The sequence below is a fragment of the Lissotriton vulgaris genome, chromosome 7, assembly GCF_964263255.1.
Source record: "Lissotriton vulgaris chromosome 7, aLisVul1.2, whole genome shotgun sequence".
NCBI lineage: Eukaryota > Metazoa > Chordata > Amphibia > Caudata > Salamandridae > Lissotriton > Lissotriton vulgaris.
Window position 1 is genome coordinate 770,398,609 of NC_141695.1, and position 24,792 is coordinate 770,423,400.

Below are 24,792 nucleotides of genomic sequence, written 5' to 3' on the forward strand. Positions count from 1 at the left end.
GTAAATATTCTAGATAAGAAATGTGATGTTTATTTAGGGCTATGTAAATAAATAGGATAGATGTTTATTTCCATACGACATTAGATAATAGGCATAAACATTGCTGACGTGAAATGGATTCACAAAATTGTAAATGGAATAAAGGCCAATTATTGTATCGCCCCATGCATGGAGAGAATAGCCATGTTTATCTGTTGTTCCCTTTTCCCAGCAGGACCAGCCGCAGCAGTATCTGACTCATCCGCCATCAGCTTTCCCATCAACCATCCTGGAAACCTGAGGAAGGCACCAAATGTCGGTCAGCGCCTTCGATTCAATCAGCCCCAAGGAAGCGGCCCAAGTCAATATGGAAAAGAAGGCAGGGTTCGAAAGCATTGAACTGGGGATCAACAGGAATCGTGCTGTATATTGCAACAATATCCTACCCACTGTGGGTTTCCTGTACTTGCAAGGTGTTAACCATGAAAGGATTACCAGCACTAATGGGGGCCCTGAAACCAAGGTGTCTGCAAAAAACATGCTTGAGTAAGGATCGTCAAATTGACTCACAGTAAGGGTTCGGTCTTTAGCCTTCGTGAATTTGGGATCCTGTCGTTCCCATTAGCAAACCAAAGGACCTTTCTTTTCCTACATGGAAACTCATTTTTTGTGTTTGTTTGTTTTTTAAAGGAAGGAAAAACTCTCAAAGATTTTTTAGGGAAAAGACCATTCTGCAAAGAGAAACGTCCATTGCAGTTATCCATATATGCAATCCGCTTATAATTAAAGCAATGGATTAGAAATCACGCACACACCTATCGCCAGCTACACAGAAAAACGGAGAACTGCACCCATCAACGCTGAAATGAAATTATTCCCAACTGGGAGGCAGGACTCCAACACATTATAGCCATAGTTGGACATTCTGCACCACTCTAATGATTATGAGGGTGCTTTTTGACCAAAGGCACTTTGTTGAGCTGCACATGCTTGTGAGTCCAAGCAGCATGTGAGAGTAGTTTGCAAGAGCTGTCAATTTCTATGCAACCCAAAAGCATGTTGTAGATTTTAGCTTTTTGTAAGGCTGTAGAGGTTCTGTAAAAATGTGGTTTCTACATGTCAGTCTCATTAATGACTGTCCACATGCCTTAATATTTGGTTTGTGAATCTAAGGACTGTATGTCCAATCAACTAAGTGCACACTGTTTCCAAACGTGCATTGCATTTGAAGAGTGGTTGAGGAGAAACTACCTTGAACTAGGTTAACAACACCCTAAAGATTCAGAAAAGATGAGGCGGGAACCATGTATGAGGAAATAATGTCTTAGCTGAGCAGGAGGGTGCGCTGATAGTTTCTGCATTTCGATTGGGAAGATGTGCATTTTGGTCAGTATTGAAAATCAGATAAATCCCCATCAGGCCATTTCCATGCAAGGCCAGTTGGGTGAAAAGTCACTTTCCACAGATTCAGTTCACAGTGTGTGCTGCACAATACTTATAGTATTTGAACTTTTCATGCTGAACGCTCGTTGGCGCCACTAATAGATAATAGCACTTTATAAAAACAAGTAATAAAGCTGAAAGGGGCAAGCTATGGGGGATGATAGCAAGATGTTTCAACAGCATTAAACACCTTGGTGCCTAAAAAGTAATGAATATTTACTCTGCTTTGGGAGCTGAGGTAACACATTTTTATTATTAAAGTAGAACCCTGGCTGATATTTTCACTGGAATTAGGTAGGGCATTCATCTCATGACCACAGTTATCCACACCTTGTCAAATACCATCCTGTCAGGTTTGGTGGGGTTCTTAGACAGGAGGATAATGGCCCGGGGCCTCCTGTGTTTCTTAAATCCCTCTTCCCTAATCCCACATTGTTGAATTCTCATTGAATGACGAGGAGTTTCAATGATTTGCAAGCAATGCTTCCAGTGTTGATCCCAAATATCCACTAAAAAGTGCACAAAAGCCACTCAAATCGTCTTAAAATATTTATACAAAATATCCAAAACTCTAACAGTTGGTTTAGAAATAAATGACATATGTACTCTATCAAAAATTAAATATAGGTAAAAATAATGATAATAAATCTTTCTAAAACAAATTCATGCAAGTACCACAAATCCTCCCTACAAAGGTATACAAAATTCACCAATTTGTAACGTTAACGATCTGGAATTTGTTAATGAAATATGCATTGTTGGAGGAATTATTATAGTGCTGATTCTCCCAGGATTTTCTCTTTGAACTCATTTTGTATTGCCTTTTCTGTCAAGCGTACAATCAGCCATCTCTTCTCCATAAATGCCATGTGAATGTACATCATCCTCTGGAAATGAGCCTCCATCAATCCCAGTTATGCCCAAACTGGGTAGTGCATGTTTTACAGTATTTGTGGGTCTGAATGGGGTATTTCTGTGGCTGCAGAGTAATTTTCAGATAAACATACAAAGTTATGGTAAAAGACACATCAATGGTGACCAAAAAAAGCAGTGTATGTACATAGTGTATGCCCCAAAAAGAGGGCCCGCATTTGGGGGAGATGGAATGCCTACCGCGGCAATATATGCGAGCCCCCTCAAGAAGACACAATATCAGATGTTAGTGACTAAGCGATGAGTCAGTGGAAGGACTGTGTACTAAGCATATAGTCCACTTAAAGTTATGCCTTGTCTTCTTTGTTGAACTGCGAAGGACACAGAATAGTTCAAGAAATTCTATAACTTTATACATGTGTGTAACGAAATGCTGACAAAATGTGGTTCTATGACTAAGTACCGATTGTTCTTTGGTATAAAATAAAAACACATTTTCGACAAAAAAAGTTATGGTAAAAGGTGACCAGAAATATGAATATACATATGTATACAGCATCAACAGCTTGACATGTTCACTTGAGATATTTAAGTACCGCTGACTCCACTAGTTGTCAATAGCGGTAATTAAAATGGAGATAAGACCCATTTCCCCAGCTACGTTTACTACACAGCATAAGGGTCCTGGAACAGTGCTCTTGAATTTCACTGAAAAACAACATTTATGGCATCAGATCATTATACATTCTGCTAAATTCAATTCTGATTTGATAACTTGTCTCTATCTTCATACAAGCAGCAAGGTAAATGACTTAATGGGGCAGAATCACATTGATGCTATTAAAGGACAGGACTGTGATCTTTATCAGTACAATAATGACCAGCTGAGAATTCAGTCATCTCTCTCAGTTTTTACTAAACTGAGCCAAAAATCCATTCTTGTTCCCTTATAAAGAAGGCAGACTAGCAATCCATACTTTGTGGCTCCAAATGTATACTGTTGTGTGTTCTTACATAAAACGTATCTTGTTTATAGGGTCCTTAATTGGGAAAAATTGTGTTCATACATTTCATATCTCCAATCCAAGCCAGTTGGAGCACGCTTTCACAGACTGATGGTGTGCTTGGCTTTAATGTACATTGACAACTTAATCCATTTCTGGTCGAACAGACTTCCTGCACCTTTTAGGAAGGACTGACAGTGACCTAAAATACAGTTTTTCTATTTATTCTTAAATTTTGCTTTCGATTTGGAATTTGTACAGTTTCTATTGCTCTGGTATTTTTTTAAATGATTTGAATAAACCAAGTTTGATGAAAAGGTGGTGATTGCTAGTTTTGTTTGTTTGCTTTTTCTCTTCCTTGATGCCATGTGCCACATTAAATTGTGACATTTATAATGAGATGTTTGATAGAATGGTTGTATTTCAGAAACACCAAATTCCAGTATTCCCTTTGTCAACTCCCTCACCAAGGGGCCGATTACGATGGCAGACGGACTCTTACTTCGGAGAGCCCCAAATTCCAGTATTCCCTTTGTCAACTGCCTCACAAAGGGGCAGATTACTATGGCGGACGGACAGGAGTCCGACCGCCATGGTGGTGGAGAACGGGACCATCCGCAATAACTACAGTGGTTCCGCACACCAAATCAGGATGGGACCGCCACCGTGGCGGTCGCATCTTGCATCTTTAACGTTGCTGCAGTAAAAAAATAAGGCATGTTGTGCATTTCACTGCACTAAGTGGCGGGTACCATGCGGTGCCTGCCACTTGGTGCACTGAAATGTCGGGGTATCATGGGTACCCCCCAGTGCACCAACACCTCCCACCCCCATCATTGGGTCCCGCACCGGGCCCCCAAAACCAATCTCCACCACCCTTTCAGAGGCGGTTAACCCGCCGCGGAAAGGCTGGCAGAGGAGCGCATTGTAATTTGGAGGACGGTACCTGCTAGGCACTGCCTCCATTTTATGGATGCAGACCGCTCTACCAGGCAATCGGAACGATTGCCTGTGGCGGTTCCTGGGTGGACAGTCCTTGCGTCCGCCACGGTCGCGGTCTGGATCCCACCGCCATCGTAATCTGGTGGTGGGAAATTTGCAGTCCGCAGTGGGAAGGACCGCCACCACCGGGCCGGTGGTGGCGGTCCTTCCACCATCCTAATGACCCCCAAAGGGAAGTAACTGACTAGAAAAACGACCCATTGCTTCTTCCCAAAAAATGGCCGCCATATATCCTCTTCATTCGAAATCTTAGAGTCCCATTCAAAAACGGCCGGCCTTTGTACAGCAAGCCTCTGAATCCAAGAAACCTGCCCCGACTCGTCCTGTCTGTCTGTGCGCATGATTATGAATAGGAATGCAGCACCATCGTCTAACTAAGGTAAGCCTACGGATCTTTATTCTTATAAACTTTCAGACCCTAGCAAAATGCTGTTATGTGCCTTGTTCACGCAATATCCTTAACCTAAAATGTGTATGCAGGCATGAAGAGCACACCCCTCACGTGCCTAGCTCTAAATATTCCAAGTCGCGTGGCCTATCTCAAATCCAACTGCATGTGTGAATATGACTTACAAATGCCTGCACGCGCCTATCTAATCAACATAACACCAATGTGCACAAGCTTGAAGCCGCGAGCAAGATGCTGGTTGTTTTCCTAACCCGTCACACGATGTAACCAGCTAGTTTCAAACACGCCAAACATAACCACCCAAACTAACTCCACACCTATATCGGCTTTTAAATCCATTTAAGCCTAAAACCCCCCTCTTGAAAATAATATTTTAATCAAAATCTGGCAGCTGAAATGCATACCGTATTAAATTACCCTACCAGTAATTACTAAGAAAACCCCTCATACGCTCCATACAATGCATAGAATCATTCAGTAAAAGATTTCATCTCCATACTCTCAGCTACCCCGTCTCGCACTCCAAATGAATTACCCCAATCTATCATACACCATTATAAGAACAAAATCATGTTGTACTTATAAGTAAGCTTCAACAAAGAAGGAAGATGGCTGCTTCACGGAGGATTATGTAGTGGATTAGAATGTTCAAAGAGATTCTTATTTAAGTTGTAGTTTTTGTTGAAGTTGCTGCTGTGAGTTGGCAGTAAAGAGGATATGCATTATTTTGGCCTCCGGGCCTTGCCATAAATTCCAAGATGGCCACCATCTCTCTCGGACATGCAAGAGTTTGTGGCCTGCGGGGAAACATAGTTCATTGTCAGCATACTGCCATGCATCTTGTTCTCCACTGATGCGCATCTTGAGTCCAAAACTATTCTGTACACAGTCAGTCTTTCCTTCACTGAAAGTCACCAGCACAAGTGGATTTGGAGTATCACCTCCACACACATGGAGGTAAGTAGAAGCTTGAGGCATGCTTTTGAGCTGTTCCTGTTTCACAATCTACTAATAATATCACCTACAACAGAATAAACCTTAATACTTACCAGGCACAACACTCTTGTCTTGAACAAAGGCTTTGAGTGAGTAAGAGTCACAACTGGTGAATAATACGTTAGAGATGCCAGTAGGGGATTAAAACAAGTTAAAGAATGAGCAACAAGATGTAGAAGCACGAAAAATGCTGATGAAGACAACAAAGCTCACCCCTGTCCTCTTCCTAAAACAGTATTTGTGTCTTGTTTTGGGAGAGATTGGCGCTGGGAATGTTCTTCTGCCCCTTTGTTTGGCAGTAGGCATTTGCATAATTATCTAAAATACCTATAGATCTCCACATAGCTCTTTTTTAATGAAAACAGACTACTGACCTGAACTTATCCCTTCTCAGACCTTATAAATAAACACTTTGGCAGCATTAGGTCAACATCAATCCTATGACTCACATCTGTCTATGACCTGTGATATCACCAACAAAGACCAGATCCTAAACACAGCGATGGGACCAACATATCTAAGACTGGTAAGGACACCGTAAGAGTACAATAACCAAATGTTGTGTCTAATAATGATCATAAAGCAATATCTGGGAAACCTGTTTCTGGCTCTCTTTGGAAACTCCTAGTGAGAAGTTAAGACTGTTAGGCCATCTGACATCACATCTGGCCTCACAATGGCAGCTGCTTAAAGATATACGGTCAGGAAAAGAAACATCAGTTCTCAGCTCTAATGCCATGGTTACAAAGTTTGGAGCGACTACCAATCGCTGCACACATTTTAGAATTCTCTTTTTTTGTATGATTATCACACCCTTACTCTTTTCCTCTTGACCCCTTCTATGCTCATGACGAGCTCAGCTCGTCATGAGTTACGCCTCTCGTACACTCATGACGAGCTGAGCTCGTCATGTAACGCGGGTTTTTCAAAAACCCAGCGCACAGCGGGAAAACCGCTAGCGCGCAAGGTGTTAAAGACTTTGGCAGGTCAAACCAGCCAAAATTTGTTAGGGGAAAGGCCTAGCGTTTGTTCGGGTAATTATAGATTTGGCATTGTATGCCTTATTTCTGATTTGAAAAAGTCAGAATAGGTGGTTTGTACCACACCAGTAAATAGTTCACCCCAGGTACAAGTATTTACTTGTGTCGTAATATGCCAACCTATTAAGCACACTTGCAAACAAGGCCTGTGTGTACAAAGAGCTTGACTACAATATATGGCACACCCTTGGTATCTCACAAACAAGGCAGGGCATAGATATGCAAAAGTAAGCCAAAAGAAAGCTAGCAGCTAAAATGCCTGCACAAAAATGACAATCTTAATAAATGAGGCAGAACGCCCCATGAAAAATTAAGATCTTGTGTTTGTAGAATGGTGTCATATTGCGTTGAAACTGCCCATGCTCACTCCTTGAGCCCGATTCGCAGAACTAATCTGAGAATCCTAAACGTACTACTTTTGGTATTCACAAAAGGCACTTACTTATTTTGGTATTCACAGAATACACTTGCTACTTTTGGTTAAACTTGCTACTTTTTGTTAAACGTACTACTTTTGGTATTCACAGAAGGCATTTAGTAGAAGCCGAGTTAGTTTATTACTACTAAATGCCGTCTGTGAATATCAAAAGTAGTAAGTTTAACCAAAAGTAGTCAATTTAACCAAAAGTAGTAAGTGCATTCTGTGAATATCAACAGTAGTAAGTTTAGGATTTTGTCTCAGATTAGTTCTGTGAATCGGGCCCCTTGTTCCTAGCTGAGTATGGTAATGTTATTTCGCTTCCTATTGGACATCAACTGATTTTATCCAATCCCCTGGTGTGTGTCGGTACAGGTTAGGCTGTCTGAAATTATTTTTTAAATGACTAGTAATCCGTTAGACACTCCTAGCCTGAAATAAGTATCTCTGTGCAAGGATGCCCTTGAGGAACTCTTCCTAACTTGCTCGCCGAAAAAAAGAGGGTTGTCACAGTCTGACCCTTCATTTAAATCCTAGACTGCTTGTTCGTTGGTTGACCTTGTTGACTCTTCAGTCTCCCATTGGCAAGTTTCTCGTTTGGCCTGCTGGGAACTGTAGTTTGTATTTGTTATCTTGGCTGCTATTCTTATGAAACAAGATTAGAAAAGCATAATACTCGCCTCCGTGTCTTTAATAAAATTAAGACTTTCCATCATAACTTATTAGGAAAATCTACATTAGGGACCTGGGACAAATGGGGGAGAGGTTAGGATACCAGAGACACATCGGTTTAGAATAGCACCAACAGTAGCCTTAGATTGTCACAGAACCACCTTTTTGTAATCTTGGGAAAACGGAATACGGGACAAAACGTTAGAAAATATTGAGATACAACAAATAGCTGAATGTCCAAAGCATGAAGCAATGGAGTTAATAGCTTACCTCTCATTCAGCCCAGAGAGACACACTCACCCCCCTACCCTAACTGGACACAGGCCCAGAGCCTAAAGATGTAGAAGAGAGGAGAGCAGCCTTGTGGACATGATGCAGAGGCCAGGGACAACGGAGGAACAGTGGCAGATCAACCATTGTTCAGGTAATGCGTTGGAAGGCTGATGAGGGTGAGTATTGAGCGGTCTCCAGGCACAGGCTTCTGTTATGAATGAGTGCAGAGGGAGAGAAGGGAACAAAGGTGGAAAATAGTACATGGTACAATAGTACATGGTCGCAAGGTTGAGAGATGAACTGGTTCAAAAGTGAAAAGCTGAAACTATAAGGGGCATTGCCAGGCACCAACCCAGCCAAAACAATTAGTGGCAATGACATGAACCTACCCTGTTACTGTGAGAGTCTAAAATAGTACACTGCACTAATTTCCATGTCCCTACCTTCAACTGTTTCCATGCCTGACCTCTTCTGTACCTATAGGAGGCCTTTAACCCAGTGCTCTTGCTTCTCATTAAACACGAATATTCCCGAGCACCCTTTTATAAAGTGGAGGTACTAACATGAGTCTCTCTCTCTGTGTCAGCTGGAAAGGGAGGCAAATTCCAGCAGCAGATACTAGAATAGATTCTGTAGACTAGATCATTGTCCCACTTCCACGACCCTGTTGCAGTGGGGGTCACTTGGGGATGGGGGTTTTCATGGGATTGCTCCTGCTCCATAATTTCTCACAGGGAAGGGACTGTTTGTGATTTCTGAGTTGAGTAAAATACTTTTTCCAGGCTAGTCCCTGCTATAACAGATATACCGTTCACTTCAAGCTACTGGACTCTGGCAACTTAAAAAGAACATAAAACATCATTTACCACCAAACCTCCCAAAAGTTCTCTTTTGATTGAACATTTGACATCAAACTAATACCTGGCAAAATTCTGGGGTTGAAAAGGTAGCCATCACTAGGTGCAAACATGTCATCCCAGGTGATGACTGCAGAACCCTCCTGCCCCTACCACACACATGAACTTTCCCCCCTGGTATTCATCCACAGCTGCTACGATTGGTGCTTTTTAGGATTAAATATTTTTGTAGACGAGAATCACAGATACTGCGCCAACAAACCACCCAGGCCGGTAAGAAAAAACTCATAGTTAGACTTACTCAGAATGGTTATCTAATCATATGCCACTCAAGAGTTCCCGGATCTGTAATCTTTTAATGCAGATGTAAATTTGAAGAGGAAGCACAGGAGTAAAAAAACTGCTCTGAACAGGGAGCAGCAACATCACTACTGGGACTATTCGTGGGAAAATCTAATACGCTGACATAGTTGATACAAATAAGAAACTCTAAAATAGCCCACCCAGTCATTCCATCTTGCTTTTAGGAATGCCATGATGGCATCAACCTGTGTGAACACTAAGAAGATGGTGTTGCGCATGACCTTCTGGTTCTCTGAATGCCAAAGGGATTTGTTCAATTCCCAACAGGGGCAATTCCATTTTATTACACTGTATTATACTTTGTCTGCATTGTGTGAATCTACTGTAGTCCAGAAAGTTTACGATTTTGTCACCATATAGGGCTTCAGACCTCCTCTTGTTGGATTAGTGTAGGACCACATTATGCCTACGTGGTCTGCTGAGTTCAGCAATTGCAGTCCCCTTACACCCTGAAGACTTTTCCAATCCTTTGGTGGGAAGCATGTAGACCTTGGAGACAATCACTCCTGACAGGTTTCAACGCTTCAAGATATCCTACTCCATAAAACTCAGGATCGTAACAGACAGGGGCCTCTTCAATTAAAATCTGTTTGGTATTCCCAGTAGTCTAATATGTACAGCCCTCGAACAATCAGCCAGAAACACCAACTGAGCCTCCACAGGGATCATACATTTAGTAAAATCACTTTGTTCTACTTTGTCCAATTCCAGTTTTCAAACTGATGACTCCACTTGAGATACTCGTAGTGCCACCAAGCAGTCCTTCGGTCTTCATCAAATTCCCTTTCCCATAGAGCCCATTATTGCATCTACTCAATATTTTGAGTAGCATTCTGCAAGTCTTGGATTGCCAACAAAATGTGAAATTCATTGACTGAGCTCTGTGATTAGAAGTCACTGCTCTGCACCGCCCGCTAACCGTTACCTAGGACGGAGCCCACTCTGTGCGGACATGCGGACCAACACGACACCTTCTTCATTGCCTGATATTCCAAGAGGAGCATTGTTTCTTGCCTTCGTTGCAACTACACACCTCAGGGTACTCACAAGAAGCCTCCCAGACCTGCAGAGATGCCTACAGGACACCGAGTGAACCCCTTCCGCAAACCTCCTCGATTGCCTAACATGACAACAAAAGATAGGGTTTTGCTGAGAGAACATGATAACTTCAGGATTCGGCAAGGCCCAGGCAATTGGTGCATTTACTTTTACATCCTCAAGTCAATTATTATCTCATTTGGTGGGTTTTGCAGCAGAATTAAAATTATTAAGTCAAAGAGATGCTAGCAATGAAAAAAAAAATCCCTAGCAGTCTCGCTTTTCAATGGGATCCTGAGAACATTTTCCACAGTGAATCTTTATTCAAAACCTATAGGTTCTTCAGGGCCTTCAGTGTAGAGTTAGTAGTTAAGTTGGTTGGTCATACTTCTAGAGTTGTGTACATTTCTGAATGTGAACATATTTGGGAAATGCTCTGATTTGTAGCTATCCCGAATCACCTTTTTCTACAGAATGAGCCGTAATCCCTGATTGCAAAGGTGTTGCAGTAGTCAAAACCTTTTTAGACTAAGTTAAAAATACATAGGGACACATCTACAAGAAACTATCGCAGCGCAGTGCCGCAAGTGATTTCGCTGCGCTGCATTAGTTTCAAAGCACAGGGATGCAACATATTTACATAAATATGTCGCATCTCTGTGCTTTACCCTGTGCTGGCCCACAAACTGCCGCCATGCGCCAGCGCAGGCACCCTTGCACCATGGGGCAAGGATACCTGCGTTGTGGGGAGATTGTTTTTGTGCAGGAAGGGGCACCTTCCTGCACAAAAAAAATCTATTGAGGTAATTTCCTCTTCCAATATGTGCTGTAGAATGCAGCACGCATTGAAAGAGGAAAAAATGAGGACAAATTAAAACATTTCTCCTCGTTGTACCTTGCTACACATTCTGACGCATTTCCAGACGATTTCTCGTAAATCTGGAAATGTATCTGTGGCCATGGGTGTTGCGAGGTAACACCCACAGCAACACTTATGTCAGGCCCCTAACACACAAAGTGTTGCACGAACAGGGGCAATATTTACAAGCACAGGTTAAGTCACGCAGGGTGACTTTATCTGTTTTTGTAAATATCACTTAGCAGGCTGCGACACTGGTGCGTCACGCAACATGATGCATCGGCGACGCAAGAGGCTTGTAAATCTGCCCCTTATAGTTTTGCTCCCCCTGTAGTTTTTACGTCATTTGCCGAAACCCCTTTTTGTGTTCCTCAGTGCTATGCTCTAATCACGTTGGGGAGTGGAGTGGTGTGGCTCACTGGTTAGAGGCGGCAGACCCGGAAGCAGAGAACGGCCCAGGACCAGGGTTCAATTCCCGACATGGCAGGGTCATGGACCAGGGTCAGCGGACTCGATAATTCTCACCTCGGTGCCTACTCTAACCAGGGATCACACTCGGCAACTCTGGGCATTAGCTTGCCTCATCTCTACAACGGCCCCCCACATTCGCCGAGGATGCCTGGTTTCACCTTGGAGATACCCAGTAGGGATCATCTCACAGGGATAGCCAGGATGGGTTCCCCAGCGGTCTACAGCGCCACGACGCCTCAGGGCAGCAGTGCGCTTTACAAGACACATACATTACGTTGCACCTGTGCTCACGGTGCCGTAGGAATCAAAATATACCCCATTGATGAGCACTAAATAGACGCAAACTGGGCTGGTTTTGCTTGTGTTCCCATTGGGGGGGACCCGGCCTGACATTTTAGGCTGCCTTGTTACTACTCGAGCAATACATTGGCTGACTTGCATATGGCTGGACTCTGTTTAGAGTGACTTGTGGCCAGATATACTAAACATTTTAACGGTCACAAATGCTCTAATTCAACATTTGCAACAGTTAAAATACGTTTTCTGAACCAATCAACTTTTAAAGAGTTGAAAAGTTTTTTCAACTACTAAAACGGTATTTAGTGAATTGCTACCAAATCAGTATCTGGACGGCGTGTTGTAGGGATCCCTTCCATGTACCGAATCGGTATCTAATATTTCAATGTTTTCGACTAAAATCCAGTTGCAAAACATTAATATTTTACAGACTCCTCAAAAGAGGGAGTCAAGCATTGGTAAAAGAGAAGGGGTCCCAAAGGGACCCTTTTGTGAATGCAAAAAACATTTATTAAAGAATAAGCAGTGGTCCACAGGACCTCTGCCAGCTGCTAAACAAACAAAAAAGTAAACTATTTTTTTTAAAAGTCATTTTTCCCATAAGGACCTCCAATTGTAACGAGTTGCCATTTGCAACCTGTTTCATTATTATTCATGAGATAGGGCAGATTGTAGTCCAATATTTAGATTTTTAAGAATCAGGTTAGCTTTTAAAAATTATTACTAGTCGCAAAAATAGTGGCCGCAATTTGCGACTAGATATTACTACATCTGGTCCCATAAGGAGTAAAAAGGGGTGGACTGGAAGAACAGCTGAGATTAATCCAAGCATTCTATCTATCACCTGTTTGCTTTCTTGTTTGTATGGGCATGATATACCTTTGTCTAAGCAGTTCCAAAATCAAATCAATTTAATTTTTAGAAGGCGGATTTAAATTCTGACTGATAATTTTACCGTAATTTGTTATCATTTCAAAAGCTATGTTTGTACTGTGCCCGAAACAAATCTCCATTCAGAACTGAAAGATTTTTTTAATGAATCTAGGTGGTTCCCATAAACGTATTTGTAAACTTAATCCTGCTTAGCTATCGAGTTCTAGCTAAACTGGACGATTCTAAGGTATGCAAGAATCCGTATTTTTATAAGAATAGGAAGTCCTAGTCAGTACAATAGAAACATGTACTGTGAACAATTTTTGTATGCATTATAAGAAAAAAATACTAAAAGCGAGTGTAATATGGATTTTTGTGGTCACTCTTGAAATCTGTGCCTTTATAAACATACTTGGCAGTGGCCTTCTTATGTTGATGGAAGTCCGATAACCTGCAAAATGCGTGATTATTTATTCTTGGGGTCATCTTGTGAGATAGCCTTTTTTATGTCACCGTTTCTTCTCGATTTTTTTAGGACAATTTCCGTGACAGCTGGCGCAATATTAAAGTGGGCCGAGAGGCAGGACGGGGGACTAGGGGGGAATAGTAATGTTTTAAAAACCTACCTGATGATGCGGTTGCCCCGGTCCTCCTCTACGGCTCTTCTCCCAGCATGCACTGGGACACAGGCACCCCACACAAAGCAGCGGCAGGATTTGTCTGAGCAGTGCAGTGGGGTTTGCTGTTCAGTTAGTGCCTAGGCTGAACTCGCTACATATTTTATTGATGTGCTTTTTAGCTGGACAAAGATAAATAAAGAACATTTTTCTACCTATTTCTTTTTGGACTTTCATTTTGGTGCGCCCCCATGAGCATTTAAAAAACAGTGCCTAGGAGCCTGCAACATTTCTCCAACCTGGCTGTGCAACAAAACTGGGTTGGAGAAACCTAATTGCTCATGTCTGTTTGTCCGGCCTAAAACAGCCAGACAAACAGACATGTACACTTACAGTGGTCCTACCACCGCTCCTCCTTGATATACTCATCCTGCCTGTCCCTACACTGCTGGCATCAGCTAAGTCAATCAGCAGTTATTTTAGTTTTCGCTTGACTGCTGACTGACAGTCCTGCCAAGTATCACGCATCAGCCGTGACTGTCACGCATTTCAGTGCGATGATCCTCATCACCGCACTGAAATGAATTGTCACGCATTTTGCCACCTGCCAGAGCGTGCCACCAGCGGCGCCTGTGGATGGGCTCTCTGGTGCTCTGAGAGACGTGCTTCTTGCTTGCTGAGCACCTAAATAGTTCAACCCATCTCTGCTCTCAGCTCTGTGGAGTGGCGTGGCTGAGAGCGCTGGCCGCTACAATGTATCCACTCCCAGCTGCCTCCTGTTGCCTGGAAACAATACCGCAAATAGTGGCTGCGGCGCCAACGTGCCTCGCGTGGCTTTCAGACTCCTCTAACACTCACACTGGGGGGGGGGCGTCCCTCTCAGCAGTCGATACTGCTGTCAATCATTACTGTGGCACACCAGTGGGGCTGGAATCCGGATGTTCCGGTAGAGTCAGTGCCGCGTCACGTCCGGAGGAAGTGGAACTGCGGGGGACTCATCAGAGTGTGCAGCAAGAGACGAGTCTCTGATGGCCACCCGCCGCGCAAGAGGCATGAATGTTGATTGTGGCAGGCGGCCGGGCTGCACAAAACACTGCAGCGCACCTCACCTGGTAGCTGAGCAGTCCGTGACAGTCACCTCGCTGCGGTGAAATTGGAGCGGCCAGGTCTAGCCCCATTGCCGTTGCTTGCGGCCTCGCAACATAGTGAGTGCAGCCGAGTGTGTTATATGAATTTACTTTTTAGTGGCAGTTCACGATCAGTTACCTGCAGTGCCAATCGTATAATTAGCTGAAGTTCTTCTGTCCTGGGCTGTTTTTACACTTTTGTGTACTCAGGCAAAACACAGGTCAATCATGAAATAGCTCACTGAAAATACATCTTGACATCTGGTGAAATAGTCAATCTCAGAAAACATGTTTTACCTGTAGCCCATTTTAAATATTTGCATGCATACAGTACCAAAGAAGCGGCTCTAGAAAGACGAGCATTTCAAAAATAATAATCACTAAGCGAGGGTGGCTGTTTTTGTTTTTTACACAGCATCTAATACGGACAGGCACATGTTTTCAAACAATTCAATTTTGTTGGTAGCGGAGTGGAGTACATGAAGATCAGTTGATTGGATAAGGATCACACAATACTGATAAGTGGAGAGACCATCCACGCTTCTAACACTGAGGTTTCCAGATTCTATGTAGGACAATGTATTCTTGGGGTAAGATATAGAGCTTCTTCTTTCTCAAATGGGTGTAATTTGATATATATTTCCCTAGTCTTTGTTAATTGATTTCTCACACGAGAAAGTGTCACTCATATTCCTTGAAATGTCACTCATAATTACACCAAAATTATAAAAATAATTCACACATAGCAGTCTGAAACCTTGGCAGCTATGGACTGACTGACTAGTGTGGAGACACTCCTCCGCCATTACGGAGGAGCCGCCCCTGGGTAATTTACCTTTTTCCAGTAATTTATCAGCAACCTTTTCAGTAATCACACTGCGCAGTCACACCCAATCTGTGATTGGAGGTATCTCACTTCATTTTTTATTGCTTTAGCAAGTATGAAAAGCATAGTGCCTAGAAGTCAACATCATTTCTATATAATTTTTTTTTATAAAAGTAAGGTACAAAAATGCAAAATTATACAATTATACAAAAAAATGAATGCAGTTTTCTTTACGCCAATACCTCATAACCCTTTTCGATTAAAGAGTTCTAAACAATATATGTTTGATTAAACAAATCTAACGTCCAGTGGAAGTAACGATGAAGAAAAAAAGGTCCCCAGGAATGGAAATAAGGTCTGTTAAAAAACAACTAAAGGAGCAGCTAGAGTTTGGAGAAATTTGAAGAATACTGTTTCCAGAAGCTACAATCTTAAGAGTTGCTATTTCTGGACTCTCTGTTTACCTGCCTTTAAATAGCATATTTGGATTAGCCTTAAAGAAAATTGGTGATTTTATATGCCTATAAAAGGCAAGTTCGGCAAATTTCATGTGAATAACTGACCCAGAAATAGCTAGCACTGCTGTTAACAAGTGTAGGCCCATCACATCAAGGCTCCTCATTTCCTAAGAAACTTGTCTATCCTTGTTTTACTTGGCTTTTATCAGCGAGTGGTAGATGGGCTTAACGATGATGTGGAGATGCAGTGAATTGTCTACCAAGTATTCGGAGGTCCTCTTCTGCAGGTCTGCATTGGCCAGGAAGTCGGGCACCTCATCTGTGCTCTGGTGGAAACTGTAAATGTGCTTCACAAATACTTTGCCCTGGGGCTTTTTACCAATCACCAAGATGGTTTTCTGAAAGCTCACACCTGCAAAGTCTGAGCTGCTCATGGCCGGGCTTATAACGAGCCGCGGTCGGCCATCTTCAATGCGGGCTGATTGGATGGCTCCAGATGTTGAATCTGAGTAGACAGGACGTAAGCTAACTGGAAGCCAGCGGGGTGAAAACAGCATATTCCATGTAACCTTCTTTGCAGAATCATGGTTGCTCGGTCCCAGCTGAGTTTGGAAGCTTGTGCTCCTGTCGTCTCTGGCTGGGTTGTTGATAATCCATTGGGAGCCCCAAGAAGGTACAATATAGTTGCGAGGAATGAACATGCTGCAGTTAACCTCAAAGTACTTGCCGTACTGCAATGGTGAGGCAGAGTGGAACTGGAATGTCTGAAAGAGAAGGTCTTGGATGGAATCATAGTACTTGGCCATCACCAAAGATTGCTTCTGAATCTGGAACAAGTGGGCAGGAGAAATCATTGGGTATCGGATTGATCGCAGGACCTTCTCAATAATGGGAACATCAGGGTTGTTCTTTCTGATCCACTCCTCAATGGCCTGGTAGAGTTCGAGCTCATTCTGAAGGACCAAGTCGGACCGCTGGAGCAAAGAGACCATAAGGTCATCACTCACGGATACCCATTCACCACTGCTGATGATAGTGGAAAGGTTCCAGGCCAAAAACTCCAGGCAGCTCTCCAGCAGGCCTTCATCATGGACCTTGAGGGCATAATTGTACCAGCCCACGACATGGCCTTGGCTGGATTCGGTGGCTAAGTGGTTCCTCATGTACTCTCTTACACCTCGTTGAAGTGCCCAAACATGATACTTGCTGGCCAGTCTGTGGAGGGTGATTGCTTGGTTCAACTGGATTGAGATCTCCCCAGAATACAGGTACCTGGAGAGAAAAGGTTGGATAAAAAGATCCTGTTATTGATGTTACTAATGTTGCAATGATTGCAATTCATTAGTTGTCAAGAATGGAAGTGCATGTACTACAGCTATTCATTTTTACTAACAAGTTTATCTTCAAATACTTTTCTTGTTACCTGCTAAACTAAATCCAACTGCCTACTCGAATATTTGTACAAGGAATAGTTCGATCACACAATAGCCAAATACTGATCCTAAAAAACACCTTGTTTTTCAATATCATATACAGGAATATTGTAATTTATTGCTATTATTGATTTAATAACATGAATAAGTTAGACCAATGAAAAAAAATCAAGTGAAATAGCGATATGAACACACATTTTTTATTAGATTGCTTTCATAAAGTGTGTTTATCCGTTTTAAAACTTCAGTTAGTAATATTAAATATTTGTCTGTGGGCTGAATATTTAAACAGTGGTAATTAGTAGACTAGAGTAAAAGTGAACATGGGACACTAAGGGGCATATGTACACGGACTTAAAGCCACCAGAATGTTACTTATTAAGACGTTCTGGTGGAGTTACATTTTACTATTTACAAAGTTGCGTTAATCCTCTTATTGTGGCTTAACGCCACCATGTAAATAAGTGACCCATTCATTCTACACTAAGGGGTATATTCACAAGAACGTGTGCTAAACATCACCAAAAAATGCTAACGCACCTCTACACATCGCAGTCTATTGCGGAAAAATAACCCTGGGTTAACGTGGAATTCACAACACTGCAGTACCATTCGATAGTCTGCCGAAATGACAGGCAATGTCCACGATACAACCACCTCGACGGAGCTAAAAATACAAACCTCAACGCAAAAAAACATGCAATGGGCCAAAGTACGATATGGGAATCAGCGATAAGCAGCACTAGGCCTGCAATACACACATGGCAGGTGGGAAAAATCACTATAAAAGTAGAAAAAACACACAAACACAAACTGACCAACACCCAAGCACCATGGAGGCAGCCAGAGCAGGCGCAGAGGACGAGCACAACCTCACAAGCACCCCGGACGACCAGCCTGGGACCTCAGGGACAGGGAAGGGAAAGGACAAGAAGAAGAGGAAGACAAAGTTCAGTCCGCAGGAAAACAGGATCCTGATCACGGAGGTAAATGAACACCATCAACAATTGTTCTTCACCTCCATCGTGTCATTGGGTACCAAACATCGGATATGGCGGGACATCGTGGACAAGGTGAATGCCGTCGGTGAGCACAAGAGGTCAATGGAGGAGGTCAAGAGGCGGTGGATTGACATCAAGTAGAAGACCAAGGAGAAACTCGCAGCCAAAAGGCAGCAATGTAGACTGGAGGTGGGAGCCCAGCGCCACAGCTCGTGCTGGATGACATGGAGGAGCTGGTGTCGACAGTCATCAGTGTGTAGACTGTGGCCGGAGTCGGGGGTCCGGACTCCGCTCGACAGGACACAACACAACCGCAAAAGGGTGAGTGACCACCAGGTACTGAGGGGACGGGTGGAGAGGGCCACAATGACACACATGCACAATTAAGCAGAGCACAGTGCACACCCACAATGACTCTGGACCATGGCCCTGATCTACAGACTGTCACAATGTACAATGCCATGCTGTCTGAATGTCAACATGTACCATGCGGCTACCTACATGTAGCCATATGATTTTCCATCTTCACCAAATTGGTTTTTTCTGATCGCTCAGCGCCAAGATGCTCCTTCCGGAGCGATAGTCGCGCTATATAAAAATTAATAAATATCAAATATCAAAAATACACATTGTATTACACTCTCTCTCCCTTCCCTCTCTCTCTCTCTTTCCTTTCCTTTCCTTTCCTCTCTTTCTCTCTCTGGATCACTTTCCTTCTCTGTTTCTCTGTGTCTCGCTCCTTTGATGTGCGCATAACACACGTCTTGATTTTGTGCTTTTTTTTCCAGGCTGTGACATTGAGGTTGTGTGTCTGATGGACCCGACAGGAGTCTTCCACATTGTTGTTTTGTGTTGTGTTTCAATAAAGTTTTTGGTTGTTACTTCAGTACTATGTGACTGTTTCTCGTTCTTCTGGCCACACTTGTGTGTATTTATTTTGGCAATGTGCATCATCATGCAATTTTTGTGGCTCTTTTGTGGTGCACGGTATGTGTATGTCCAGGGTGGGGGGTGGTGGCAGGGGATGTTGTGGCCCTCATGGGTATCCGAGTTGCATAATCATTGTCTCCTTGGCATCCATGGGTCTTCAGGTGTGGCTCTTGGCTGGGCTCCCTGTCATGCTGTGGGTAGTCGTCCTGCTTAACCCCAGCAAAAGGCAGGTGTTAAATCCCTGGGGCCTCATTTATGAAGGCCTTGCGCCACCGGTGCGTCACTTTTTCCCATTTTAAAAGTGACGCAAAAGTGGCGCAAGACCTTCATAAATAAGGCCCCTGGTGCTATTGCCTGTTTTTGTTGCACTTTGCCGATCTGGCAGTTCGTTGTGAAAGTGGTGTTGTGGTTTTTTCATGTGTTTTTGCACGGGAACGCATACTCTCTTGTCATTAGGGTTATTTGGTGGTGTCCACGTGGCGATAAATTTTGGGGCAGTTATCGCAGGAATACAGGCGATGTCTGCAGTTTGCACCAGCTTGTGTATGGGGTATTAAATCGATCTCCACTTTTGGTACGCTAAGGTGGGGATGAATCAGAGATAAGTCCTTGTGAATATCTCCCTAAGCGTGAAAGGGGTGGGCAATGGGTGTTGCGCTGGGTGTTCCGCCGCAACACCCATTGATTTTGACGCTGTTTACAAGGGTGTCATAAATATGGGGGGCAGCGCAAAAATGAAGAGTAAAAAATTCTGGTCTTAACATGGCGAAATGAGGAAAAATATCTAATTTCCCTTTGTTTTTGCTGTTTCTATGTGTGCTGCATTGTGCAGCACACATAGAAACAGCAAATCGCCATGAATGATTGTTTACCTGCAGGAAAGTGTGCCTTCCTGCACATTCCAGTTTTCCTGAAAAAGGAACCGGATTGAAGAATTAGGGGCATATTATCAAGCCTGGGCGATAAAATTATCGCTGCTTTATCGGCAGGAAACTGCCGATAAAGTGGCGAAAATGGGCTTGATAATATGCTCTATAGAATTCCAATCGAAGCTCATGTTAGATGTCCTTCAAATTTAACATGAGCTTCGATTGGTATTCCATAGAACATATTATCAAGCCCATTATCGCCACATTATCGGCAGTTTCCTGCCGATAAAGCGGCAATAATTTTATCGCCTTGGCTTGATAATATGCCCCTCAGTTACTAAAAAACACTGGGCTGACTCTGCCAGCTGCCTTGGTATTATTACTATCAGGAACCGACCCACCATTTTACTTGGCATCACTGAGTAAGGTGAGAAACACACAGAAGATGGCGCCACCCACTGCCTGAATTAGGAAAAAAACATTCTTCCCTAGAAACAAAAATAGGACTATTACACACATTACAACAAAAACCCTGCAAAACTGGCAGCCATCTTTAAATGCTCAGCAGACATTGGTATATCTTATCCTTTAAACCACTACGATTGACCTGGGCGCCCTTGGAATAAGGTCAGATCAGAAATATACCTTATTCTCCACAACCCAACTTTACTACCAACAAAGACTTATCACAAATAATTTGGCTTCTACAAATTGCGTACTTCTTCACTGCCGTACAATTTTAGAAGATTGATCAGAATCTCCGCCCACAACCTTTCGCACCATCTGGAGGTACCTTCCATCAATAAACAATGGACAAAAAACTAGAACCCTCGAGCCATAATGCCTTCCCTATCAAATACCACCCTAACCTCTCAAAAAATGCATCAAAAGATGTAAACACCAATTACTCAAAACACACCCAGAAACTCTTATCTCAGACCCCTATTTTTGCGCCAACAAGGGAACTCTAACTAATGACCTTATATTTCAAACAAAAAGGAGAGCCCAATGGAGAACTATATTATTGTCCATGTTACGCATCACAGGCACTAGGAAAACAGCTCTCAGACTTAGAATATTCATCTTACCCTCTTCCTTCTGCAAGGCAAATGCTGCCATATCTATATTCAACAATGGGATCATTCAAATACAGTCCTTGAATGAAATTCTGATCCTAATTGACAAGATATTCTCTACTCTTAAAAAGGGGGTTTACATCAAGCGCAATCTTCCTACTCAAAATCACCCTAACATGCTTGATGAAAAGCTTTCAACCTCTACAACGCACATGGCTACTCCAATTTGAATCAGCCCACTTCCAGTCACAAGCGTTTACCTCCTGACTCTCGCTACCACCAATCCCACTTCAGAACCATCCTCTCAGTCAGAGCTTGAGAACCTCTCTAGTAATAGTCGATCCATTTTTCACCCCCCAATCCCAGAACTAGTATAGACCATGACTTCATTGAACTTCTTCCCCCATACAACCCTTCTTACCTCCCCATACGCTCCAGCGAGTGCCATCCAAGCATTCTCACAACGCTCCCATACTCACGGAACAACAATGTCCACAAACCTATATCCCATCACCAAACCTACCTTATGTCACACAGATCCACTGGCCATCTCATAACCGCTCTCTCTATACCTCCTCTCCTCACATCTAATTATCCTAATGCAGATCCTCAACAGAATTGTCCAGATGCACATGCATGCAGGTTCCCCATTAATGACCCCCACTCTCAGTATTGGGCCGAAATACTTCTCTATGCTCTCTGACCTCCCTGCCCAACCCACAACTACGAGTAAACACGATTATTGATAAATGCGATTCAACAAGATTGATCTTAGCTTACGCCACCTTGAGGATGATCTCCAGAGACTCACGTTCATTACACCTGATCTATGGCTCTTGCATGGTTAAAATAGTACCACAATATCCAGAATTTATTCCCATGCAGATATGCCCACACTCTATGTCCCACACTTATCCTCTCTTGGAACGGAATCTATACAATTCCCCAATGACGCTTCTCGCCCAAAGAGATCGAATCAAGATCTATTGAACAATGAGATCCATGAACTCCTCCTCTCTTATCAGACCAAAAAGAATATTAACAAGACTGAACTGACTCAAATCAAAACCATCCAAGTGAACCCATTCAGAGAACCAAGCTACAATCACAAAGTAGTAAACAATGAGCACATCAAGCGCGCCAATATATCACGGACCGGAACAAAATGGGGTGGTGATGGACGGAGCATCTGAACCAATCGAACATGCACACCTAGTCCAAAGATCTGGGTTTAATCCATCACCGTTCTTTAGCCCACTCTGCCACCCCAGTTCAGACATGGCCATATGCAAATCAGTCTGACCCTGTGCCTCATGGGAACAGCCCAGCCCGAACTGCCAAGCCATGCCTTCCCTGGACCGGAAACAAGCTTACCAGGACCGGTTTCTGGCATTATAGACATCTTCAGCCAGGCTTGCTTGAATCCAGTGGAAAAGTGAGCAAGGGACTCACACCTGAGCATACCCTGCCAACTTATGGCGAACAAAGCAGTACAAAGGGGGGTGGTGATGGACGGAGCAACTAAACCAATCAAACACTCACACCCAGTCAAAAGATCTGGGTTTAATCCATCACCATTCTTTGGCCACTATGCCACCCCAGTTCAGACATGGCCATATGCAAATCAGTCTGACCCTGTGCCTCATGGGAACAGTTCAGCCCGAACTGCCAAGCCATGCCTTCCCTGGACCGGAAGCAAGCTTCCCAGGACCGTTTTCTGGCATTACAGCCGTCTTCAGCCAGGCTTGCTTGAATCCAGTGACAAAGTGAGCAAGGGACTAACGTCTGAGCATACCCTGCCAACTTATGGTGAACAAAGCGGTACAAAAGGGGGTGGTGATGGACGGAGCCTCTGAATCAATCACTCACACCCAGTCAAAAGATCTGGGTTTAATCCATCACCGTTCTTTAGCCCACTCTGCCACCCCAGTTCAGACATGGCCATATGCAAATCAGTCTGACCCTGTGCCTCATGGGAACAGTGCAGCCCAAACTGCCAAGCCATGCCTTCCCTGGGCTAGAAACAAGCTCCCAGGACCGGTTTCTGGCATTACAGCCGTCTTCAGCCAGGCTTGCTTAAATCCAGTGGCAAAGTGAGCAAGGGACTCACGTCTGAGCATACCCTGACAACTTATGGCGAACAAAGCAGTACAAAAGGGGGTGGTGATGGACGGAGCATCTGAACCAATCAAACACTCACACCCAGTCAAAAGATCTGGGTTTAATCCATCACCGCTCTTGATCCCACTCTGTCACCCCAGTTCAGACATGGCCACATGCAAACCAGTCTGACCCTGTACCTCATGGGAACAGTTCAGCCCGAACAGCCAAGCCATGTCTTCCCTGGACCGGAAACAAGCTTCCCAGGACCGGTTTCTGGCATTACAGCCGTCTTCAGCCAGGCTGGATTGAATCCAGTGGCAAAGTGAGCAAGGGACTCACGTCATACCCTGCCAACTTATGGCAAACAAAACGGTACAAAAGGGGGTAGTGATGGACAGAGCATCTGAACCAATCAAAAACTCACCCCCTATCAACTGTTGTTTTTCCATTTGTCACCCCGAGTGGGACGGGTATGCTCAGACATGAGTCCTGTGCTCTCCATGCCACTGGAATCAAGCTATCCAGGCTGATGAGGGCTGCAAGCCCGAAAGCGGTCCTTGGATGCTTGTTTCCAGTCCATGGAGGACCTGGCTTTGCAGTTCCGGCTAGACTGTCCCCATGGGGCACAGGGTCAAGACAGATTTGCATATGGCTGGGTTCAACCTGGAATGGCATGGTAAGCAAAGAAACGATGGATGTAGGCCCAGATCTCTGTACTGGGGTTAATGTATGACACTGTTCTGCAGTCTGTCCATCAACTGTTGTTTTTGCATTTGTCACCCCAAGTGGGACGTGTATGCTCAGATGTGAGTCCCGTGCTCTCAATGCCACTGGAATCAAGCTATCCAGGCTGATAAGTGCTGAAAGCACGAAACCGATCCTTTGATGCTTGTGTCCAGTCCAGGGAGGACATGGCTTTGCAGTTCTGGCTGGACTCTTCCCATGAGGCACAGGGTCAAGACTGAATTGCATATGGCTGGGTTCAACCTGAAATGGCATGGTGAGCAAAAAAACTATGGATTTAGGCCCAGAGCTCTGTACTGGTGTGAAAGAATGACATTGTTCTGCATTCTGTCCATCAACTGTTGTTTTTGCATTTGTCACCCCGAGTGGAACGGGAATGCTCAGACATGGGTCCCGTGCTCTCCATGCCATTCAAATCAAGCTATCCAGGCTGATGAGGACTGCAAGCCTGAAACCGGTCCTTGGATGCTTGTTTCCAGTCCAGGGAGGACCTGGCTTTGCAGATCTGGCTGGACTGTTCCCATGGGGCACAGGGTCAAGACTGATTTGCATATAGCTGAGTTCAACCTGGAATGGCATGGTGAGCAAATAAACTATGGATTTTGGCCCAGATCTCTGTACTGGGGTGAATGTATGACATTGTTCTGCATTCTGTCCCTCAACTGTTGTTTTTGCATTTGTCACCCCGAGTGGGACGGGTATGCTCAGACGTGAGTCCCGTGCTCTCCACGCCACTGGAAT

The 24,792-nt window shown here is 43.8% G+C and overlaps 2 protein-coding genes across 3 annotated transcripts in view; one reads left to right on the forward strand and one right to left on the reverse strand.

The window, feature by feature from the left end:
• The window catches only part of KIF19 (kinesin family member 19), a 347,663-nt gene extending 344,047 nt beyond the window's left edge, over window positions 1–3,616 (forward strand). Inside the window, exon 20 of one of the 2 annotated variants that reach the window (XM_086930997.1) lies at window positions 212–3,616. In XM_086930997.1, coding sequence (XP_086787123.1) covers window positions 212–378 — 167 coding nt within the window. In that variant the 3' untranslated portion in view covers window positions 379–3,616. The remainder of the gene's footprint in view (window positions 1–211) is intronic. The other variant, XM_086930998.1, reaches the window with a different exon arrangement.
• An 11,888-nt stretch (window positions 3,617–15,504) lies between these two features.
• Window positions 15,505–24,792, reverse strand: part of BTBD17 (BTB domain containing 17) — a 128,358-nt gene continuing 119,070 nt past the window's right edge. Inside the window, exon 3 of the mRNA XM_086928786.1 lies at window positions 15,505–17,167. Within this exon, the coding sequence (XP_086784912.1) occupies window positions 16,087–17,167 (1,081 nt within the window). The 3' untranslated portion in view covers window positions 15,505–16,086. The remainder of the gene's footprint in view (window positions 17,168–24,792) is intronic.